This window comes from Aedes aegypti, chromosome 1 (assembly GCF_002204515.2).
Source record: "Aedes aegypti strain LVP_AGWG chromosome 1, AaegL5.0 Primary Assembly, whole genome shotgun sequence".
NCBI lineage: Eukaryota > Metazoa > Arthropoda > Insecta > Diptera > Culicidae > Aedes > Aedes aegypti.
Window position 1 is genome coordinate 38,215,335 of NC_035107.1, and position 20,610 is coordinate 38,235,944.

Here is a 20,610-nt window from a genome sequence, read left to right on the forward strand (position 1 = left end):
ATTTTTACTTTCCATTCATGATAACACTGAACTACGGAATTTTGTTTTATAAATGTAAGCATTTTCGACTCACTTTTCCGCGTATTTTTCGCAAATTTCACTGAAACGCCCCGGCAAGTAAAACACCGTTAACAGCCCTCTCGCGACACTACCGACAACTAACAACTGACAACTTCCGGCGCCCTTGGTTGATAGTGTGCGTGTTGCCACCCCGCATTCCCTATCCGTACACGCTCGCCGGTACGCACACTTCCACAGCGCTCGCCAACCGGAGCCTCGAAGGTGCCGCAATTTTCCATCCAAGTTCACTGTTCTTCGTGAAGTTGTCCGACCGCATTGTAAAGTGAGTAAGCTCCTCCCGTGCTCTGCTCTCTTAATATTGGACTCTCTCAGTGGTGTGAAAAAAAAAGTTACATCAATTTGGCGATTTTTCCATGGAAAACCATAAACCGGATTGGAATTTGTTTTTCCGGGTGATCCCCGAGATGGACGCCGGCGGCGAGAATCGACGAAGGCGCGCAGCAAGTGAATTGTGAGACTCCGGCTTCCAGACAGCGGCAGTGGAAAAAATGACGGGGCAGCCATCTTATGCAACGAGACGGATCGATTGCTGAACGAAACAGGTTCCGGCCGGGGGCCGACTTTCCCCCCCGGCAAATAGTTCCAGTTGGAAGTTGGCAGCTGAACCCGGATCGGATTACGGGATTGAAGTTGGGACCGATTCCTGTTCCGGGTGACGACAAATCGGGTTACGTATTCATCTCACAGGAGAGCAAAGAGAAGTAGTTACGTAACGCCCTTTCAAGAGGCAGAGTCTTAGCTCGGAAGAAATCCGGACTTGGATTTGAATTGGGACAGTGACAGTGGCCGAGCCCCCTCCCCGCATCCCGACCCGAGTAGTTGGAAACAGTTCACTTGCAGCGACGGTTCGTCTTTGGGGATCATCATCCGGAAGGCTAAATTCATTCACCACTGAGCGAAAAGCAGGAAGCAGCAGGAAATCTAACCGTTTCTTCCTTTCAATTCACACACAGATCCTTCGGAGGTACCAGACCGTGTCAATACACCAGAAAACCAGCTTCAAAATGTTCGTCTCGTCAGCTGCTCGTATTGCTCCAGTCGCCCGCAACCTGGTAAGTGCACAATCCGGATTCCGGTGTGAAAATTTTTCCCCTTAGTGAATAGTTACATAACTCGGATAGTGAAAACTGTGGAAGTTGGGCGATTTACATTTTCCGGTTAGTGACACGAATTGGGATGGAGGAAAAGTGTTTCCCTTTCGTTACGTAATCTGGTCCGATTCGCGAAAATCGGAATTTTCACCTGGACTCCAAGGCTAGTGTTATGCAACTTGTGTTCATGTGAGAGCTAATGCCATTGCAGGCCTGATAGCGAGCTGCTGCTTAGTGACTTTTCAACTATAATTTTCTTTTTAGAACAGTGGTTTTTCGATGACCTGTAAAATGGAAAAACTATCACTGAATAAATTACTATTTTTGGCCTCTTTTTTAACCTTTTTAATTAAGTTACTGTTTGTTTAATTAAGTCACTGTTTTCGTCAATAAATCACTATTTTGAATTGAAGTTTAGCTAACAATAAATACTATTACAATAAAAAAAACGTGAATCGGCCATATTTTTTTCTTTAAAAAAAATTAGGTCATCCCCAGAAAAATCATAATTCTAGTTCAGTGATTCTAAATTCAATCTTTCACAGTGTTCGCCGCTACTTATGACGGTTTCTAACAAAGTTATTGTTAATATGATGTAAGTTCATTCTTGTAGAGAATTGAACGTTCAATTCTTTAATATTTTATGATAGCTTGGATTTCTCGTGGTGAATAATGGTACATTTTACGCTTCTGCTGTCAATTGAAATACGCTTCCAAATAATTTTGCTTATCTAAGAGATTCTCCGTTTAGTCAAACAATCATAGAATGAAGCACATTTTTTAAATCAGTACTGGAAGCGTATCACATTTTAGAGACTTGGTCACTTTTTTCAACCTATTCACTAAAATGTCACTATTTCCAGGTGACTTTATACCTTTTCTATCAAAATGATCACTAAAATCACTATGTTCGCCAACAGATGAAGAAATGATAATCTGTAATCGTTTTACCAACTTACAAAGGCATGCAGTAGGTTTTGTAACAGATTTACATCGAGAGGATGTGAAGGAGGGACTAACAGAGTGTAGTCGACACAACGCGTACGGATTGAGATATCGGAGGTCCCAATGTGTTCGTCAAGGTGTCATAAAATTCCTCACAGATGGCTCAAAAATTGGGACAGAAACTGGAGGAGGAATCTACGGCCCTGTGACGAACGCTTCAGTGGCGATGGGAGCTGTCAAACAGTATTCCAAGCGGAGGTTTTTTCCATACTAGAATCTCATCAAGACTTGTCTCGGCATGCATTCTCTCATTGCCAAGGCTGGTAGCGAGTCACTTTTTAGTGACTTGGTCACTTTTTTGAGGCCAGTCACTTTAAAGTCTCTTTTTTGAAGCCATTTCAACTAAAGTCACTTTTTTCAACTATTTTGAGCTAATTTTCGGGACAAAAGTTTGAATCGGCCTTCTTAATTTAGGCTAAGTTTTAAGTTAGCAGAGTGTTTACTACTTGAAAAATCCTGGAGAACCTGGAATTATCAGGGAATTTTATTCAACCTGGAAAAAACCTGAAATTATTATAGGATTTCGGCTATACGCAGGGAAAATACTTCGAACCAGAATGTGGCAGAATGTGTCCTTTTTGTTATAACTTGACTATTCAGTCAATTCATTTTAAGTTATTTTTAATATTCTTCATTCGGACTTACTTGTTTAAATAAGGAAGTAGGACTTAGGAGTGCTAAAATGGGAAAGGCAAGTACGATTTCCAGTTTAGTTGGGTATCTCTCATTAGCATGTGAAATAAATAATATTTGTAGGAAAAGATTAAAGCTTACAACAGGTACGAAAAAAGGTATATTTTCAGGTAAGCTGATCTTTTTTAAAGGCTTGGATACTATTTAAATGCATATTTCTAAAAAGTGTTTATTTTTAGTTAAGGTCTCTAAAAACATAAACAATATGGTATCTAAAGTCACTTTTTTCCCTTAACCCTCTCATTTCCATGGTAGCTCCAGACTTACTATGGTTCTCCAACTCGATATCGAGATACGAAAAATCGAGTAAGGGAGAGTTAACTGTAGATTATGATTCTACACTTATCAGATTAATATAAAAGTCAACTAATGTTTTGAATAGTAAAACTATTGGTAAGCAATCAGTTTACTATTGTGAAACATCCAACAAATTTTGAAATGATTTTGCAAAAAATTGACCCTTTGAAATATTGTTTTTTGAATTACTTTTTATAAAAACGCTTTTTCATAAAGAAACTGTCGATTAAAGTCGTCGGAAATAGATGGTTAATCTGCTTGCAATGAATTCTGGTGCAACATTCTAGAGGCTCCAGACAAACCTTCAGATACTATTACGTAACTATTTATCCAGAGATTCCTTCTGGAATACTTTCAAGAACTCCACCAGGAATGCCACCAGCAATTTTTCAATAAAAGCTTAGAGGAATTTCTTCTTAATTTGGTACTAAAATTGTTTAGAGCATTCCTACGCTACTACCTTCAGTAATTTGCACAGAGATTACTCTGAAGAAAAAATCTCGTTATTTCCTCCAGATTACTGATTCTTTCACAGATTTTTTCAATCGCTACTTCTTGGATTATTCCCGCAGGCTCTACAGAAGTTTTTCCCAAAGGTTTAGTACAGAGTTTTCGAAAAAAAATAGACATTTTTACAAGAAACCCTACAATAATTCCGACGCCTTTTTTTCATTTAATCCAGGCCTTTTTATAAGGATTTTCTCAAAAATTCATCCATAATTACTCTCCGGAATTGCTCAAAACTTACTTAAGGTATTATTGGATAAAATCTTTTCCAATAATTGCTCGATGAATTGCATCTGGGATTCCTCATTAGATTCCTCTAGAAATTTCGCCAGCATTTCTTCAAAATATTATTACTGTTGCTCAAACACTTCACTGGTATTTTTTTTTTCAAATACAGTTTCCAAACCTCCATAGATTCTTTAAAATTTCATTCAAGCTTCTACACAAGTTAATACTACAGCAATTATTACAGTTATTGCTCCGACCATTGATGGATAAATATGTTTTTATTATCATAGCGATTTATCAAGAAATATATTCATCAAGAATTCGAGAGATCTTTCAGTGATCCTCGTAGGTATTCATCATTATAACTCACACAAGTTTCATCAGAAATTACACTAGGTTTTTTTTAGAAATTCCTCGCGGATTTTTCAAAAATTTTCACAAAAAAATATGAATTTTTTTCTTCATATTTCCCTGAAGACAACCCGACCAGTGGATTACAAAAGGGTTAGTTATCGCGTGAAGGTATATTCAGTTTTAAATTAAAATAGCTTTTGTTATTATAACTGATTTTGTTTTAATTGTGTTATAATTTCCTCCATCAACTCAAAGTGCTTCCAAAAAAAAAAAAAATTGTAACAAATCTTGATATAATTTTGTTGTTATCCACTGGTCGAGAATCCAGGATGAGTAACTGGAAAAATTCTTTGAAAATTTCCTTGGCTTTTTTTTATTTAGAGCAGGTCCTAGGGAAATCAATGAAAGAATCAATTGATAAATTTCCGGGGAACTTGGGACTTCCTTGAAAAATGTCTGAAACGATCTTTGGAGCAGTTCTTAATGGAATCATCGAAGTAATTTCTTCACCATGATAAAGAACCAACCAATATAATGATCTTTTGAGCTAAAACCATGGATCGCATGAAGAAAATTGTAGAAAACCATCCGTGATAAATGTAGGAGAGTATTTTAATGAAACAACGTGGTCTTTCTTAAAAAAAAAAACAGATTGAATTCATGAAGGTATATAAACGATTCTTAGAACAATTACATAAAAAGTTCGTAAAAATCACAAAACAAACTCCTGAAGAGGTGTTCGAAGTAATAAGAAATTTACGGCAAAACGAAAAGTTACTTGTCGTTATTTCACGAGGAAGTCTTAGAATGTAAATACCTTCCATTAAATTTACTGATGGAAAATTTCTTCCTTATTCGGCGTTTAAAGGACGCGGTTTAAGCAGTATTTTAATCAAATTCGATCTTCTGTCATCATTTTTTATTTGAAATATTGATTAGTGCATGACCTTATTAGGTAGAAGAGCTGGAATTTAAATGGAAACGTGAAATGACAAAAATTTCAATTTCACATATGTTCCAAATTCTTATTAAAATTTACAATATAAAATACTTTGGTAATATAAAAGACACAAAATTTTTAAAAGATTGAAAATCTACTATAAAAATTTATTCACGTAAATATAAACTACCCTGTTTGAAAAAAATTCTAGGCGATATCTTGTAATTTTGGAAGCACAATAAAAATGTCCAAATATGGTACTCAACTAGACCTACTACCAGCAGAAGATCATATGGAATATACCCAATCATAATTCATCGTAAAACAGTATACTAGAATTGAAATAAAATTGATAACGGCTTGCTTTTCAAGTCACTTTTAGTCACTTTTTCAAGAATCGAAAGTCACTTTTTAGTCACTTATTTCTCAAATTTGGTCACTAAAATAACTTTTTTCGGCACCAATTCTTGCTACCAGCCCTGCTTATTGCGAAAGGTGTGCCAAGAGAACTCGGTATGTTTGTTCTGGGTTCCGGGACACAATGATATTGAAGGAAATGAAAAAGCAGACGAGCTTGCTAAAGAGGATTCAAATACACAGCTCATTGGCCCGGAGCCATTCTGTGGCATATCGTATCGTGCACTAAATATGATACGAAAGAGCTGGGAATGACAATTGGATGGTCACAGTTTTTTAGTTCCAAATGTAACTATCACGAAAAGACTCTTGGAGCTCAACAGGTTCTTTGTACATACACTGGCCTATTAACTGGACACTGTCCGAGTAGTTATCTTTTAAAATAATATTAGTCAGGTTCAAAATTATACCTTTCGTTTCTGTAACATGGTACGCGAAACAGCGGAACATCTGCTCTGCAGTTGTAGTGCATTATGTAAGAGCAGATCCAAGTTTCTAAACGGGGGTTATTTACAACCAAGTGAAACTCGGACTGGAAATCCCAGTAAGGTTTTGAGTTGTATTAACTCTATTGTGTCTGACTGAGAAATGCTTTAATGAGGCGAATAGTAAACAGAGACATGCCACAAAAGTTCTATCCAGTCGACGCAGTGGCTTAAACTTCCCAACAAAAAAAAAAGTTGGTAGGGTAGTTCAGTTCGATTCCGCCTAGGATTTCATCTCAAATTATTCTACGCATCGCTATGGGGAATCACCTCACCAGTTTCTCCACTAGTTTATCTAGAAATGCCATTCAGGATTCCCCCGAAGTTCGTTTTATATCTCGGATATTTTGATACCAATTTTCAATTTATTACGCTATAATTGGGTCCTAAACTGTTTAATGAAATCTTGTTTTTATTGGATAACACGAAAGAGCATGTTACTGCAATTACTTAAGCTATTTTTCCCGCTCAAATAACGGCTATTATCATGTTTAAACTTAAATTTTAAAAATTGGGTCCATAAATGAACCTTAACACTTTTGATCATGTTTGACGTTCGCTTAGTCGACAAAAACTCCACAGGGGTTTTAGTTTTTACACTGGGGTTGTTCCTATCTGACATTTCGGAAGGGACACGGTAAACAAAATACACCCAAAATTTGAGTTTAAGCCAAGGGGTGTGACAAAATCTAAGAAAAACATGAAAAAAATGTTTTTTGGTGCAAACCAATGGAAAACATTAGAATCAAGTTTTATTCAAGAGGAGCTGCAAGGATTTTTGTTGATTATCCCGAGTGCTGAAGGGCACGAATAATTTCTATTTTTCACCTCCTGCCAAATTTTTAATTCAACATGATTTTGTTTGATTAACATCTAAGATCAATAGGAGTAGGAGTACTTCCGTTTCTTGACATTTTTAAGGAATAGTGGAAATAGGAATAGTGGAGGACCGGTGCATACACACAGGGCTGTCATTTCCATAGAAGAACTGTCAAAGTGCTTCGAGATCAGCTGAATTGAAATGTCTCATGAAAAGGTCTATAAACCGAAATACAGTGAGATTTCGTTTTTGGTAACATTGTTGAAAACGTTTGGAAATTGTATTTTACTGTGAATATCATCATGTAGTTTGATTTCTTCGTTTAGACAACAGTTCAGCTTCACGCTGATCGTATCCTAGAGCCCCATTTTTATTAAACATCTCTCCAGACAATCGCACTGAGTGACCAGTCCACTTAATCCTGCCGGTCGTTGAATCAACTAAACAACCATGCTTGTAACAGGTTTGGTACAGCTTCCCGAGTACCTAGAAGAACATACAATCAAAATGACTTGACTGACATAAGAGATGAAAGATCTAAAGATAATATAAAAATTTTGGTCCTAAAACTTCTGAAAGATAGCTATATTTGATGTTTGCAAATCTGATAAATGGTTCGCGGTTTTACAAAAGCTACCGCCGTGTGGGTGACTTTGACCGCCTCATATCATTTCCACATCATCTGTCACGATTTTACAGAACATTTTACGAACAGGTCTCCCCGAGGATCTCGTGATTAGCTACAAGCACTTATCAATGGAACCTTAACACGGCCATGATTGGCCTCAAGCGCGTATAAGGTGACCATAGCCTGGAGATTCGAAATCAGGACAGTTTGCAATTTTCACAATTTTCCTGTGCAAATTCCATTTTGTCTCAAACTCTGAACATGACTTATATTCCTAACAGCAGCGATTACAAAAATGTTTATTCATTTTTTAACGTTGAGGATTATATACGATCTCAAAAAACTTCTATGTAACGGGTATGAGCATAAGCATCAATTCTAAAATATAACTAGCCTTTTGCTAAGACAATAATCTATCACTTTTCAGAAGACACTAGGGTATTTTCTCAAGATTATTGTTTGAAGTCTGACAAAAACCACAGTATGAATTCTTTCTGCCAGACTGTTATTCTGGACTGGAATTTTTTAAGAATCTACCAAGAGTCTAAAAACATCCAGTCCTGGAAATCCTGCAACAATTTCGCCAGCAATTTACCGATGATTTTAACATAATTCTGCTCAGTGTCTGATGAAGATCTCGCTAGGAAATTACAAAGAATGTTAAAATTGTAAATCCGCTTACGGTCTTTTCGGAGTTTTATTAAAGATCATTCGAGGAAATGCCGCTTGGATTCTTTGAATCATGGTTTCACAACGAATCTGCTATGAATCTCTTTAGAAGTTTCACAAAGAAGCTTCCGTTCAGTTTTCTTTGAAATCTCGTGTGAATTCGCCTAAGGTCTCGCTAGAAATTCTTGAAGAGTCCTACAAACAATCAGTCATAGTTTTTGAAAAAGATGTGGCAAAGAAACAATAGTTATTTCAACACGATTCTGAGTGGATCCTTCAAGAAACTCAGATGCTAGTCGGTCATGTTCCCCTTGATAAATTTTGTAGTATTGGTCATGTTTTTTATGAATATTAACTCAACTGAAAGATCTACCAAATGGTCGCAGTGAAAATACGCCCAACAAAGGATAAATTTAACTAAAATTGCAAATGGTGCCTTTAAAGGAAATCTTCAATGATGGCAGCAAACGTACAAGCTTTCTCATTTGATATTTCATTGAGTTACGAAAATATGACAAAATAATGTGAGAATGCCTTATTGCAATGCATTAAAATATTGTAAAAATATACGAAATAGCTTTATACTCCCACGAAGTTTATAAGATGTCTTTCATTCTGATAGCGACAGAATTCTGTGAAAATACACCAAAAAATATAGCGTGTGTTTTATTACGAGCCCATGAGATTCAATAAACAACATCAAAATCGCCAAACATCAACTGAAACTGAAGGTGTTGTTGTGATCCAGTATGAAACGCATCCCAAACTTTCTATGTTGCTGAAGTCGGATTCTGAACCTCAAAACCCAACATGGATTTTTGGATAATGCCATTAGAAAATTCTTTTTGTTTTTCGATATTAGGATAGCTTTTCTTAGTTCAAAATGTCTCTGACCTCTCACGTTGTTCGCCAAGCAGGTAAAAGCACAAAACTTGAAATATGGAAAATAAATCAGGACAACTCAGAACAAACTCAAAATCAGGACGGATGGTAACCCTAAGCGCGTATCAGTGCACTCCACGCAATATGGGTCACAATCTCCTAGTAGTTGCATAAGGAGTTTGTCTGGTCCCCATACGTTGAACGAGTTCTCCGAGCATTCATTGGTTGGCCATAAGCACTTGATTTCTGATCTATAAGAGGATATCAGACAAGATGACCTTTGAGTGGCCATTGAGCTTGAGCTTGAGCTTGAGCTTGATTGGCCGCCCGTGGATGCACTCCAGTATCGCCAGATCAGCTGCACTTACACAAGGAACCAACCGAATGACTGCTTGGGACTAACAGGCATCCTCAGTGTATAAATGCTGGTGATCTTCTATTTTTAGGCAACAATGGCACCTGCCACGTCAGAATGCAGACCAATGAGGGGAAGGGGGAGGAATTGATGATGCATTGAACTGACTCCCACGTAGACCGTATATTCCACTGCATCCACGTCAGTTCATGCGGGAGTGTATGGATTGGGGGAAAGGCATGGCAGAGAGGTTTGCTTTTGTGGTTAGCAGACTGCCTATGTATCAGGCGTAAGAAAGGCGTGCGCGTGGAAGCGTTAGGGAAACGGTTTCTTGTCCGTCTCTGGTTCTAGCGTTTGCTATGAACGAATAGTTTGAGTGTGATATATTTAGAATGGAAGATAGAAGCAAGTGAGAGATATACAACTACAAAGTACGAGGAAAGGGACGGGCCTGGGATTGAACCCATGACCTTCTGCATATGAAGCAGAAGCGGTAGCCATCAGACCACCAACCCCGATGACCTTTGAGTGGCCATTCTGGAAAAAAGTTTTCCTATTGGATTATGAGAGACCTGAAGTTTGCTACAGGAATATGTTTTTGAATATGCGATCTTACAAAACAAATTCACCAACAGCCTAGACTCAACTAGATATAAAAATATTGCAATTTTTATATCTACATTTGATCGATCAATCGATCATCAGGATTTCATGCAGAAATTTTGAAATATTTTCCAGACAAAACTATCCAAAAATATCGCCTGATACATCATTAGAAACCAAGGTCCGAATTTTTTAGATTCCTTCAAGAAATTTCTCTAACATTTTGAAGAATTCCTCTTTGAATACTTCTATGTATTCTTATAGGAGGGTATAGAACTTCCCTTGCGAATTTCTTCAAACATGATCCAGGTAATCTTGAGGTATTTCTCTATTCAAGGATTGTCTTTAATATTCCCCATAAAGACATCATCCTGGAGCCAAAACGGAATCCCACTGTATAGAATGTTCTAAACGGAAGTGTAGGGACAAAATTGTGGACTACTTAGAACTTTCTTGTAAAATATTAAAAAAAAACCTTTGGAGGAATGATGTGATCTTCTGGGGTAATTTCTGTTATTATGCCTTAAAAGATCCAGCTTGAATTCTTGAGATATAAATCAAATCCTGAAGAAATATTCGGAGTGATATCTGAATCTTTTGGCAAATATCAGAATTATTGTTTGATTAAATCCCCAGAAAACATCATGAAAGAATTCACACTATAATGCAAGAAGTCGTCATGCCACGATGAATTCCAAAAAATGTGTTGGAACCATTCTAAGAGAAATGTGTAGTCTAATGTTTGTTCATGTTTGGCCCCTTTTTCAGGCAAGAGGACTTTAAAGCTCATATTTTCAAGACACTTGGTCTCTACCAGCCCTGTATTTGTAGTCCTGTAAAACTAGATATTCAATGTCGTTGTACTGCAGAAAATAGAATTTTTCAATTCATTTTAATACTTCCCTCATTCTAAACAGCACTTTTAATCTTATTCGATCTAGTATCATATATAAATGTCAATTTAGAATAAATGCCAAATGCAATGGAAATTTTCTTATTATATCTAACTTCTTATCGGACAGCTATTTCATGCCAAATAGTAATAGTAAATAACATGAAAGTTTTCATTATGCAATCTACGAAATATTCCGTAACCGCGCAACGCAACGCAAATTTGGAATAATTACCAAATATTACGTTTTTTCGTATTAATGTTGATCTAATCATACACAATATTAGCCTATTGCGGTAGGAACGTTTACCTTAGAAATTATGCTTTTTCATTTTCCAACTAAGGGCGATACAAATTTAAAGCAGACTTTTTATTTTCTCGAATTAAACTGATTACATTTTGATTTTCAAGTCACTTCTTTACTATTTTAAGAATCGTAGTCCACTATTTTGTCAAATCTGGTCACTAAAATAAGTAACCGTATTTAGCACCCCAACTCGCTGCCAGCCCTGTAATAATGCCTAATCCAATTCTTTCCCCCTTTACAGGTCCTCAATGGAACCAAAGCCTACCTCCGACCATTGAGCTCCGCCGTCATCAGCCAGAGCCAAACCCTGGCCGCTCAGAGCAGCACCCCAGTTGCCCTGCTGCCACAGGTCCGGTCATTCCAGACTTCCCCGGCCACTCGGGATATCGATTCGGCCGCGAAGTTCATCGGTGCTGGTGCCGCCACCGTCGGTGTCGCTGGATCTGGTAAGCATCGTTGCCCACTAATATCACCATCATACGCGATTCACCCCAAACCCCTACCAACTAACCCCGGGACCGCGTTCCGGATCCCTCCCCCATCTAACCACACAGGTATCGGTATTGGTACCGTTTTCGCAGCGCTCATCACCGGGTACGCCCGCAATCCGTCCCTCAAACAGCAGATGTTCTCCTATGCCATCCTGGGCTTTGCCCTGGCCGAAGCCATGGGCCTTTTCTGTCTAATGATCGCCTTCCTGATGCTGTTTGCCTTCTAAGCGCACCATTCACGCAATTCCCTGCATGCATGGCGTTCCGTCCCAATCAAGCGCTCCAGTTATCGGACAATTCCCTATCGTTCCCAGAAGAACAGTCATTTCCCACCCATTCATTAACAAACAAACAAAAAACCCTACTCAAGTCATAAGAAGCATGTTCGAACTAACAAGTCAATCCACTAACCACTAAGTCCACTAAGTCATTTTAGTTAAGGTAAGAACATAAATTCCCCTTCCTGCCTAAAAGGCGCTTCAATTAACCAAATTGCAACATTCATTAAGTCATACCTAGTTGTTAAGTAACACAGTTTGAGAGAGAAATGATGGTTCCTAATCGTACCGTTCGTACCAGTTCGTTCCTGAAAATAGTCACACGCTTCATGTTGATACCAAAAGCGAAACCAGGTCAAAAGTCGCCAATTGGCGACGATGACGAAGAACACAGCGAGTCTCGTGCCAGCATCATAGACGATGTAACCGAGAGAGAGAACGAGGAAACACATTGCATAATCGATTGACGAATCTCGTCCTCGAAGAACGGGGTGGCTGGTTCCTGTATTGTTCCAATTTTAGTATACATGTCCACAAACTGCACAGCTGTATGAATTGTATTGTGATGTGAGCAGAGTAACGGTGGTTCTTGGTCGTTGATGGGCTTAGTGCTGCTGTAATGAATCTAAAGATTGAGTGGTTCAACAACAATTCTTGCGTAACAATTCAAGAGGATCAATCATCAGATCGTTGATTCTGAGCAAATTTGATGTGAATATTGTTCACCACATTTTTCGTTCCTATTTCTCAGTACTCAAATCAATCAATGTGATTTCTTGCTCGTTGAGTGACGAGTTACTATATTTTTACACGTTTTTTTTTTGTTCTGAAAACTGCTCAAATGTGGAAAAAATGATTGGCTTAAGGCTAAGTAGTCCGTCATTCGTTTTAACATCAATGATGATTTTGCAGCTTGCAATTCCAAAGTGATAGAACTCAGTCATCTTAAGTAATATTGATTCAGAAAAGTATCACTACTTGCGTTCACATGCAGAAAGTATGCTGATACTTTTTCAGCAATGTCAGTTCAAAACCAAGTGATTTTCTTTAATTCGCAATCGTGAGACGAATTAGCCACAGTACAAATTTTATTTTTAATCTTGGAGTTGCTTTGGTAATTGGTCACTGGAACAACCTCACCAGTAATTTTAGAGAAAAAGACAAATCACGAAAAATCAACATGGAAGCAACTTCAAAATGCTTCTGAAAAATCTAAAACAATATTAAATTAAGTACAAATATTTTGGTCATACGTTAGAATAGTAATAAGCTTGTTTCTCAAAAATTGCTTACAATTCCTCGTGGAAGAGCTCCAGAAATTCCTTTTGTGATTTTTTTAGGGACATTCTTTGAATCCCTTCCTCCAGTATCGCAGGAATTACTTTAGCGATGTCTCGAAGGATTCCCTTCAAGAAATTCTTCAGCATTCTATGTTGACTTATCTAGTAGGTTTGGTGATTGTTCCAAACATTTCTTCAGTTGTTACTTAACGATATATTCCACAAAGATTTATTTGAGTTTTATTTTCAAAAAATAAAGTTTTTAAAGGATTTTTTCAGTAAATCCTACAATAACTGCTCCATAAGTTTCTTCCATTCTTCAATTAATTCAGGTCTGCCCAACGTACGGCTCGCGGTTTTATTTTGTGCGGCCCGCAAAGACCTTTCTCATATCTGGCCCTTTTTCCTATTCTACATACTTGAAGTTTTAACGTATCCAGGCTAATTATTGCAACTTTAGATTCTTTAATGTTTAGCTATTGTTTTAGAAGATGTTTTGCATTGTTCATTGATTTTTCTTAACTTGCTTTCCGAACACTTTTTTAAACAGATAGCTAAATTTAAAGAGGCTTCTTCACAATTGAATAGCCAAAATAAAAGTTATGCAAATTTCAAACATTATGTTGCCGATAAAAAGTTAAAGTCGAAACAAAATTTCAATGAATAATAAGGTGATTTCTCACATACTCTTTGGGCAGCTATAAAACTGCTGAAATGATTATAACAAATATTGGACAGGATTTTCCCATCAATTTCATGGAAAACTTGAGCAGGAATATAGAGATGAGCCTGTAATGAGGCTGTAAATCTCTAAATTAAAGATATATATATATCTATTCAACGGGGCAGGATTACTGAAAAATGTTGAACAAGATTGTCACAACGTAATAAGAATTCATAGAACTCTTGCCTAGGAATTGCTTCAGACATTCATCCAGGGATTCTCCTTGATGAACGTTTAGGGAATCCTACGAAAAATGTTTCGTTCGTCCAAGAATTACCACTAGAATTTTTGGAAGCGTTCCATCCAGCAGAGTTTTTCACCTTTTTCTAGTATTTTTTTTCATGAATTATTCAAAAACATCCTATATAGGATTTGACCATAAAATCAGCAAAATGTTAAGCATAATTTAGTTTGATAACTTTTGAATAATTATATCAGCAATTTATCTTCCACAAGAATTCAAAAGTTCTTTCTCGAAGAAGTCAATTAGGCGTTTAATAATAATTAAAGCTATTCAAAAATTTAACGAAATTCTACACAGTCCCATACATGAATACCTGAAAAATAGCAAGGAAGAATTCCCGGATAAATTCCTTGGAAAAGTATTAAAAAATATTCGAAGAAATCTCTATAGTAATTCCTGGAGGCATCATTAAAAACTTATTGGTATACATTTTGAAGAAACTGAAGAATCGAAAACATTTTCAAATAATTCAAATTATTTGTTGTAAGCACGGTGTTTTTTTCTTTTTTTCTATTGGCGATCATATGTAAGGTGAGGTTGCGAATATTTAGTCATTTCGAATTATTATTTGAAGTTCCTTGTTAATTTCTTAAATCTTGTCAGTAACATTATTGTGGTGATTTTTCTTTCGAAGTTATCGCTAGTAACTTCAACTGGACCTAGCTAACATAAAATAACCACTATGGTATATCGATTTTGTAAGAATGGGTTTCCTTTGTAATTTAAACTACACTACGAAACTGTATGATAGGGACCCCTCATTGTGAAGCCCTCTTCATTTTTCTTTCAAAGCTAAACCAGCCACGACCTAAACTGAGAGTCTCTTTAACAAATATAACAATAATAACTTCAACTGGAATTCACTAATCACCATTCTAGAACAGCACCACCTTCACATTTGTTTTGCGTCAAATCAAGAATACATTATTTGACAATTTGCAAATAAATTCTATATTTTCATCTATCAAAATTACATAAACAAGGAGGCAAATGTGGAAGATGATAATATTTTTTACGGTTGTTGAACAGTTATTACTATAGCAGATGTCTACTTGTTTGTCTGTGCTTCAATAGCAAAGTAGAATATCTATCAGGAATTCCGATATCAATGAATTATATTAATACGAAGCGTGTGACCTACATCAACTGATACGAAACCGAGAGAGAATCATTTTTTCCCTGACCCCTTTTTTACCACAGTGGTGCTAATCGTTTTTTTCTTCCACAATTTTTCTCCCCATTCTCTGCCAAATCCGAAAATTCCCCCCCCACAGGTGCTGGTATCGGAACAGTATTCGGTTCCCTCATCATCGGTTACGCCAGAAACCCATCGCTCAAGCAGCAGCTGTTCTCGTACGCTATCCTGGGATTCGCCCTGTCTGAAGCCATGGGTCTGTTCTGTTTGATGATGGCCTTCTTGCTGCTCTTCGCTTTCTAAAGCAACCCAACCCAACATCTTTAAAATAAAGCGTATAAGAAACAAACATCTTTTTAATGCTCTTAAAGTATAACATCAATAATAAGAAAAAAAATCCGTAAAAGTAAAATTGAGAAAAAATGTGTGTTGCTGTCTAACAACTTCTAGAGAGAATTTTCTTCGAATCAAACCGAGAGAGGTGCAAAAATCAAGATCAGAAAGAGTCGCGCGCGGGAAGGCAAAAGAAAAAGGTGTGCGCCGTTCTGCAATAATAGTTATTGCGAGCGGTCCATCCCTGAAGAACAATAGAGAGAGATATTGATTAGGAATTACCAATTACGACCACCTGCCATCGAATAACACTTTTAGATCCTATGCGACGACGACGACGAAAGACTAGCCATGAAAAAATTATGCCGGAAGTGGAAGTATTAGCGAAACGCGTTCGTCGTTCCCCGCAATCCGAGCAGAGCGTGCATTCCGTTAATTGTTTCATGGGTATTCCTAAGCGAAACCTCCGAAGATCCAACATCAGTCTGAATTTAAGCATACAAAAATCGTGAAAAAAGTTAGGACAAAAAAAAAAACAAATAAAGCGAAGACACGCTTCAAGGCTCTGGACGTTTTGAACCGAAACGGAAACTGCTGGGAAGCAAAACGAGGGAGGAAGGATTTGGGCAATCCACCAGCAACCAACAGTGTGCTAAAACAAGGGATCTCTTAACTACAACAACTTCGAGAAAGCAGTCACCTCCACGGACGTGGCCCTGGACCAGAACAAAGCGAACCGCTCTGATCCCGCCCCTTTTGCTCCGGAGGTTGTTGAGATCATTTCCGTCTCCCCGATTCCCACCGCTCGGGATGCTTAATTTGGGAGGATTACGTCGCGGGTGCTGCGGAAGAGGGATGACCACCGGTATGGCAGGTCCCAGCGGATGCGCGCGTCTGCTGTTTTGCGTAAAGAGAGAGATAGGAACTGTGATAATAGGCACCAAACAGCAAGCAGCCCATTCATTTCGCTTTCGAACCCGCGTCCGTGGAGTGTTTCCAACTTACAACACTAGCTTACACTATCAATTAAAACATAGGAAAACGAAACATACACTACCAAAATTCGTTCTGCTTTTCAATGAAAAACAAAAATTACCACGAACATCGCCAGGGTAATTGTTAAAATAAGAATCGTTAATAAAAAAAATGAAGACTAGTTACTGGTACAAAAACCGAGGATAAGAAAATTGGTCGATTTGTATTCGAAAGAACAACGAAAGAAAGCATTCCTTGTTGAAATCTTGAGTGGATATTTGAAACTAATGGTTCATACTGATCTTCTTCGTGACATGACGTCCTCACTAAGAATGAGCCTGCTCATCAGCTTAGTGTTCTAAGAGCACCTCCACTCCATTGATTGAAACCTTTGTGCCTATCTTGCCATTTTCGCATTTGTACCTATATCATAAGACAAGCATGACGACACTCTACAACTAAAACAAAGTGAACATATCAAGCGTGTGCTAAAATAAGGGCGTAAGTCGCATGATCGATTTCTCTTCGTCGATCCTCTCTTCTGTGAATAAAAATGTCAAGAAGCGGGTTTGATAGCATTTTTTCACTCCAAACCGCTTAGCAGCGATGCAATCTTGCGCCCAGAGGTGAAAAATGCTGAAAAACTTGCCTCTTGTCACCTTTATTTACAGAAAAGAATATCGATGAAGAGAAATCGATCATGCGACTTACGCCCTTATTAAAGCATTGTTTTTTTTTTCAAAAGGGCTTATCTACATTCATCGATTTCTCTGAGTTATTGCAGAAAACTGATTCTCTTTTCGTAACATATTTTTGTGCTGTAGGATAAAGTATCACTTCACTAGCTTCGTCAACAAGAAAAATGACAGATTTATCTGATTTAGGGAAGTTACTAGCGAAAGAAAGGATCGTTGAAGAGAAATCGCTTATACCATCAACTTGTGGAACGGCTTAACTTTCAGTGTTGGATAGCTTAGAGTTTTGATTTTCTAGTTGTAGCACCAAGAAGACCAATTGTCACCTCATTCGACTCGTCTCACCCAAGGGAGATACTTGTGGCTCTTAATTGCTTATTGCTATTCTAGCACACGCTTGAATTGCGAATCAACTTTTTTTTTTTCAATATTCTAACACAAACAGGTAGTATCGATTTCCTTTTATCTATTAGTAATAAGATTAAAATAATTAGTCGAGAAACCCGCCTGATGGACGAGAGAAGCTTTGGTTTAAAATAGGGTTCAGCATAGGCCTTTTCATGTGACAGGTCCGTCTATGCATTTGTTTACATCGGTGGAGGACCGATGCTAACACGGGTCTGTCATTTTCAAAGAAGAGTTCTCGCATAACTTCTGATCTCGCCCTAAAAGCCATTGGTAACCATGTGTGTAGCTCGTTGTTTCAAAGCATTTGGATGGATTTTCATGCTATTTAACAACGCTATGGGGAAGAAAGGATCGTTATCTACCTGCCCGTGATGTTGGTTTGGATGCTTATTCTTTCTTTTGCTCAGGGCTTTCAGGGCGTTATCTCAGAGTATGCGAGAGTTGTCAAAGACCTTCCAGATCAGCTGATTTGAAACGCCACTTGGAAAGGCCTATTTTTTTTTTTTTTTTTTTCAAAAGGGCTTATCTGCATTCATCGTTGCTCCCTTTGCGTTATTGCAGAAAATTGATTCTCTTTTCGTAACATATTTGTGTGCTGTAGCATGAAGAATCACTATACCTATACCTCCATCAACAAGAAAAATTACAGATTTAATTAATTTAGCGAAGTTATTAGCGAAAAAGACGATATATCGATATCGATGAAGAGAAATCACTCATGTCAGTTAAGCACTATTGAAGTAACAGCACAGAGTTGTTTTGTCTTTTTCACATGTTTGTCTAAAACTAAAAGCGTCTACAGTTGAAAGTATTTCAGGGTGTCTACTCGTTTATTAAAATGAAATTCCCTGATATTTTCAGGTTTTTTCCAGGTTCTTTCAAATAATTCCAGATGCAAGAAATACTCTTATTTTATATGGCTTAAACAAACTAATGATAAATTTTAAAGTGTTTATAATTTAATAGCTATTTACTCTACTCTTTACATTTTTTAAAGCAATCTGGAGCTATTACAATATCCAATATTCTAATAATAAGGTGCTAAATATATCTAAGCTTAAATATTATTCAGTTGAATTGTATTTGATCATGATGATGTTTTCTATTTTGTTTGTAAATTCTCTGTTCGTCATTGTGAACTGCGTTGTCGTGCAAAAAGAGGATTATTCATTAATTTCCATGGGTTATTTGAACACCTGATATGCAAAATTAATTCTTTTTTATTAGTGACAATATTTTAACATAAAAATTCCGTTTACCGATGTTTCGAGAGTTCTTAATTGAATAATTGTTACGAAATTTTACATCAATAATTGTTTAATACCAGATTGTTTTTGCAAAATTGGATTTTTTTATATCAAATATTTTTTAATAATTTTAAAAATGGTAATCAGTAGCAAGAGTTTGATTCCTCATAGAATCAGATCAGACATTTTTTTGAGAAAATTTCTAAAATTATTTCCAATTTTTCGTGACATTACGACAAATAAAACATTTTGTATAACTGTATGCAATTTCAATGATTTTCTCAAGCAATTTCATCAAAAATTATTTTAGGTATTCGGTAGGTAAGGTATTTTAGGTAAGATTCAGATATAACTTCAAAGATTTCTTTAAGTTAGATAGATGGACAGAATTCCTCCAAGATTATTTTTTTATATTTAAAAATACAATCTGGGTTTTTCCAAAGAATACCACAAAAATTACCTCATAGGCTAAGAGATTCTATCAGGAATTTCTTCATATATTATTTCAGATATTCTTCAATAAAGCCCTTAGTCTCCCAAGATTTTAACCGGCAATTCTCCCATCGGTTTTTCTTGAACATTCTCCAAGACTCCCGTTTAAAAACTGTTGGAATATTCAATCAGAAACTTTTCCAGATGCCAATAGGAATTTCTCAGGATTTCTTACAAAAATGTTCTTCAGAATTTCTTTAAGATTTTAGCTAGGATTTTTGTTAACGTCACCTTCAGGAATTACTTCAGAGGTTGCTCATAAGATTTCTTTGGGAATTCCTCCAGTAATTCTAACAGATTCCTCAAGGAAGTTTTCAAAAAAAAATTTCAAGCATTTATCCAGGAGTTTTTCTACAATTAATGAATGATTTTTTCCACAAAACTATGGAATTGAAAAAACTCATGACGTATTCCTAAAGCAAATGGTAAACTTGTGTATGTTATTGTGTCAATCTTGATGAATGAGGATTTCTAGAAGAAAAAAAAATGATGAAATTTTAGAAGATTTTCTAGATTTTTGCTAAGATATTAAAAAAAAACAAATCAATTGAATCTCTTGATAACATATTGCAGAATTTTGTGAAGGAACTTCTTGAAAAACATCAGGCAAAATACCTAAAAAAATTTGTAGGAATGATCGATGGATTTCTTGGCATAATTGCTGTAGTGTTATCTGGTGTGGTACATTTAATCACCTTTTGGAGATTCCAACAGATTTGTTGACTAATGTTTGAAAGAACTGCAGTTATCCTGTTTTCCAAGAAAAACTCAATAATTTACTCGGATAACACCTTGTGGAATTTTGAAGTAATACTTTACAGTAACCGTGAATGAAATAGCATAGCAATTCTTGCCGGGTTCCTTGAAAAAAAATCCTTTAACGAATTTTATCAAAAACTCTGGAGTTGACCTTGGCGGGTTTTCTTGGAAGAAAATATGTGGAAATCTTTGGAAGATCCTTTAGAGCAACAACTAGAGAGAGTGAAATAGGAAGCCCTAAGCTAGTCTTTGAAAAATTGTTCAATTGACCCATGAGAAAATTACTGGAGGTAGT

At 36.8% G+C, this 20,610-nt stretch overlaps 1 protein-coding gene across 2 annotated transcripts; it reads left to right on the forward strand.

Annotated features, from left to right (window-relative positions):
* Positions 1-198: 198 nt before the first annotated feature.
* On the forward strand, positions 199-16,926 carry LOC5567660 (ATP synthase lipid-binding protein, mitochondrial). 2 transcript variants are annotated; one of them, XM_021839428.1, is made up of 4 exons: positions 199-343; positions 1,035-1,133; positions 11,496-11,700; positions 15,546-16,926. In XM_021839428.1, exons 2-4 carry the CDS (start codon positions 1,086-1,088, stop codon positions 15,707-15,709), a joined length of 417 nt encoding a protein of 138 aa, XP_021695120.1. In that variant the 5' UTR covers positions 199-343; positions 1,035-1,085; the 3' UTR covers positions 15,710-16,926. The 2 variants fall into 2 exon arrangements, with proteins under 2 accessions (XP_021695120.1, XP_021695121.1); XM_021839429.1 differs by lacking the exon at positions 199-343 and adding an exon at positions 908-926.
* The last annotated feature ends 3,684 nt before the right edge of the window (positions 16,927-20,610 follow it).

What these genes read in the sequence shown, in the direction of transcription:
- LOC5567660 (XM_021839428.1), top strand. Translation starts at nt 1,086, where the DNA reads ATGTTCGTCTCGTCAGCTGCTCGTATTGCTCCAGTCGCCCGCAACCTG. An exon ending in CTCCAGTCGCCCGCAACCTG is followed by an intron (nt 1,134 to 11,495) that starts GTAAGTGCACAA and finishes CCCCCTTTACAG; the next exon opens with GTCCTCAATGGAACCAAAGC. An exon ending in CGTCGGTGTCGCTGGATCTG is followed by an intron (nt 11,701 to 15,545) that starts GTAAGCATCGTT and finishes CCCCCCCCACAG; the next exon opens with GTGCTGGTATCGGAACAGTA.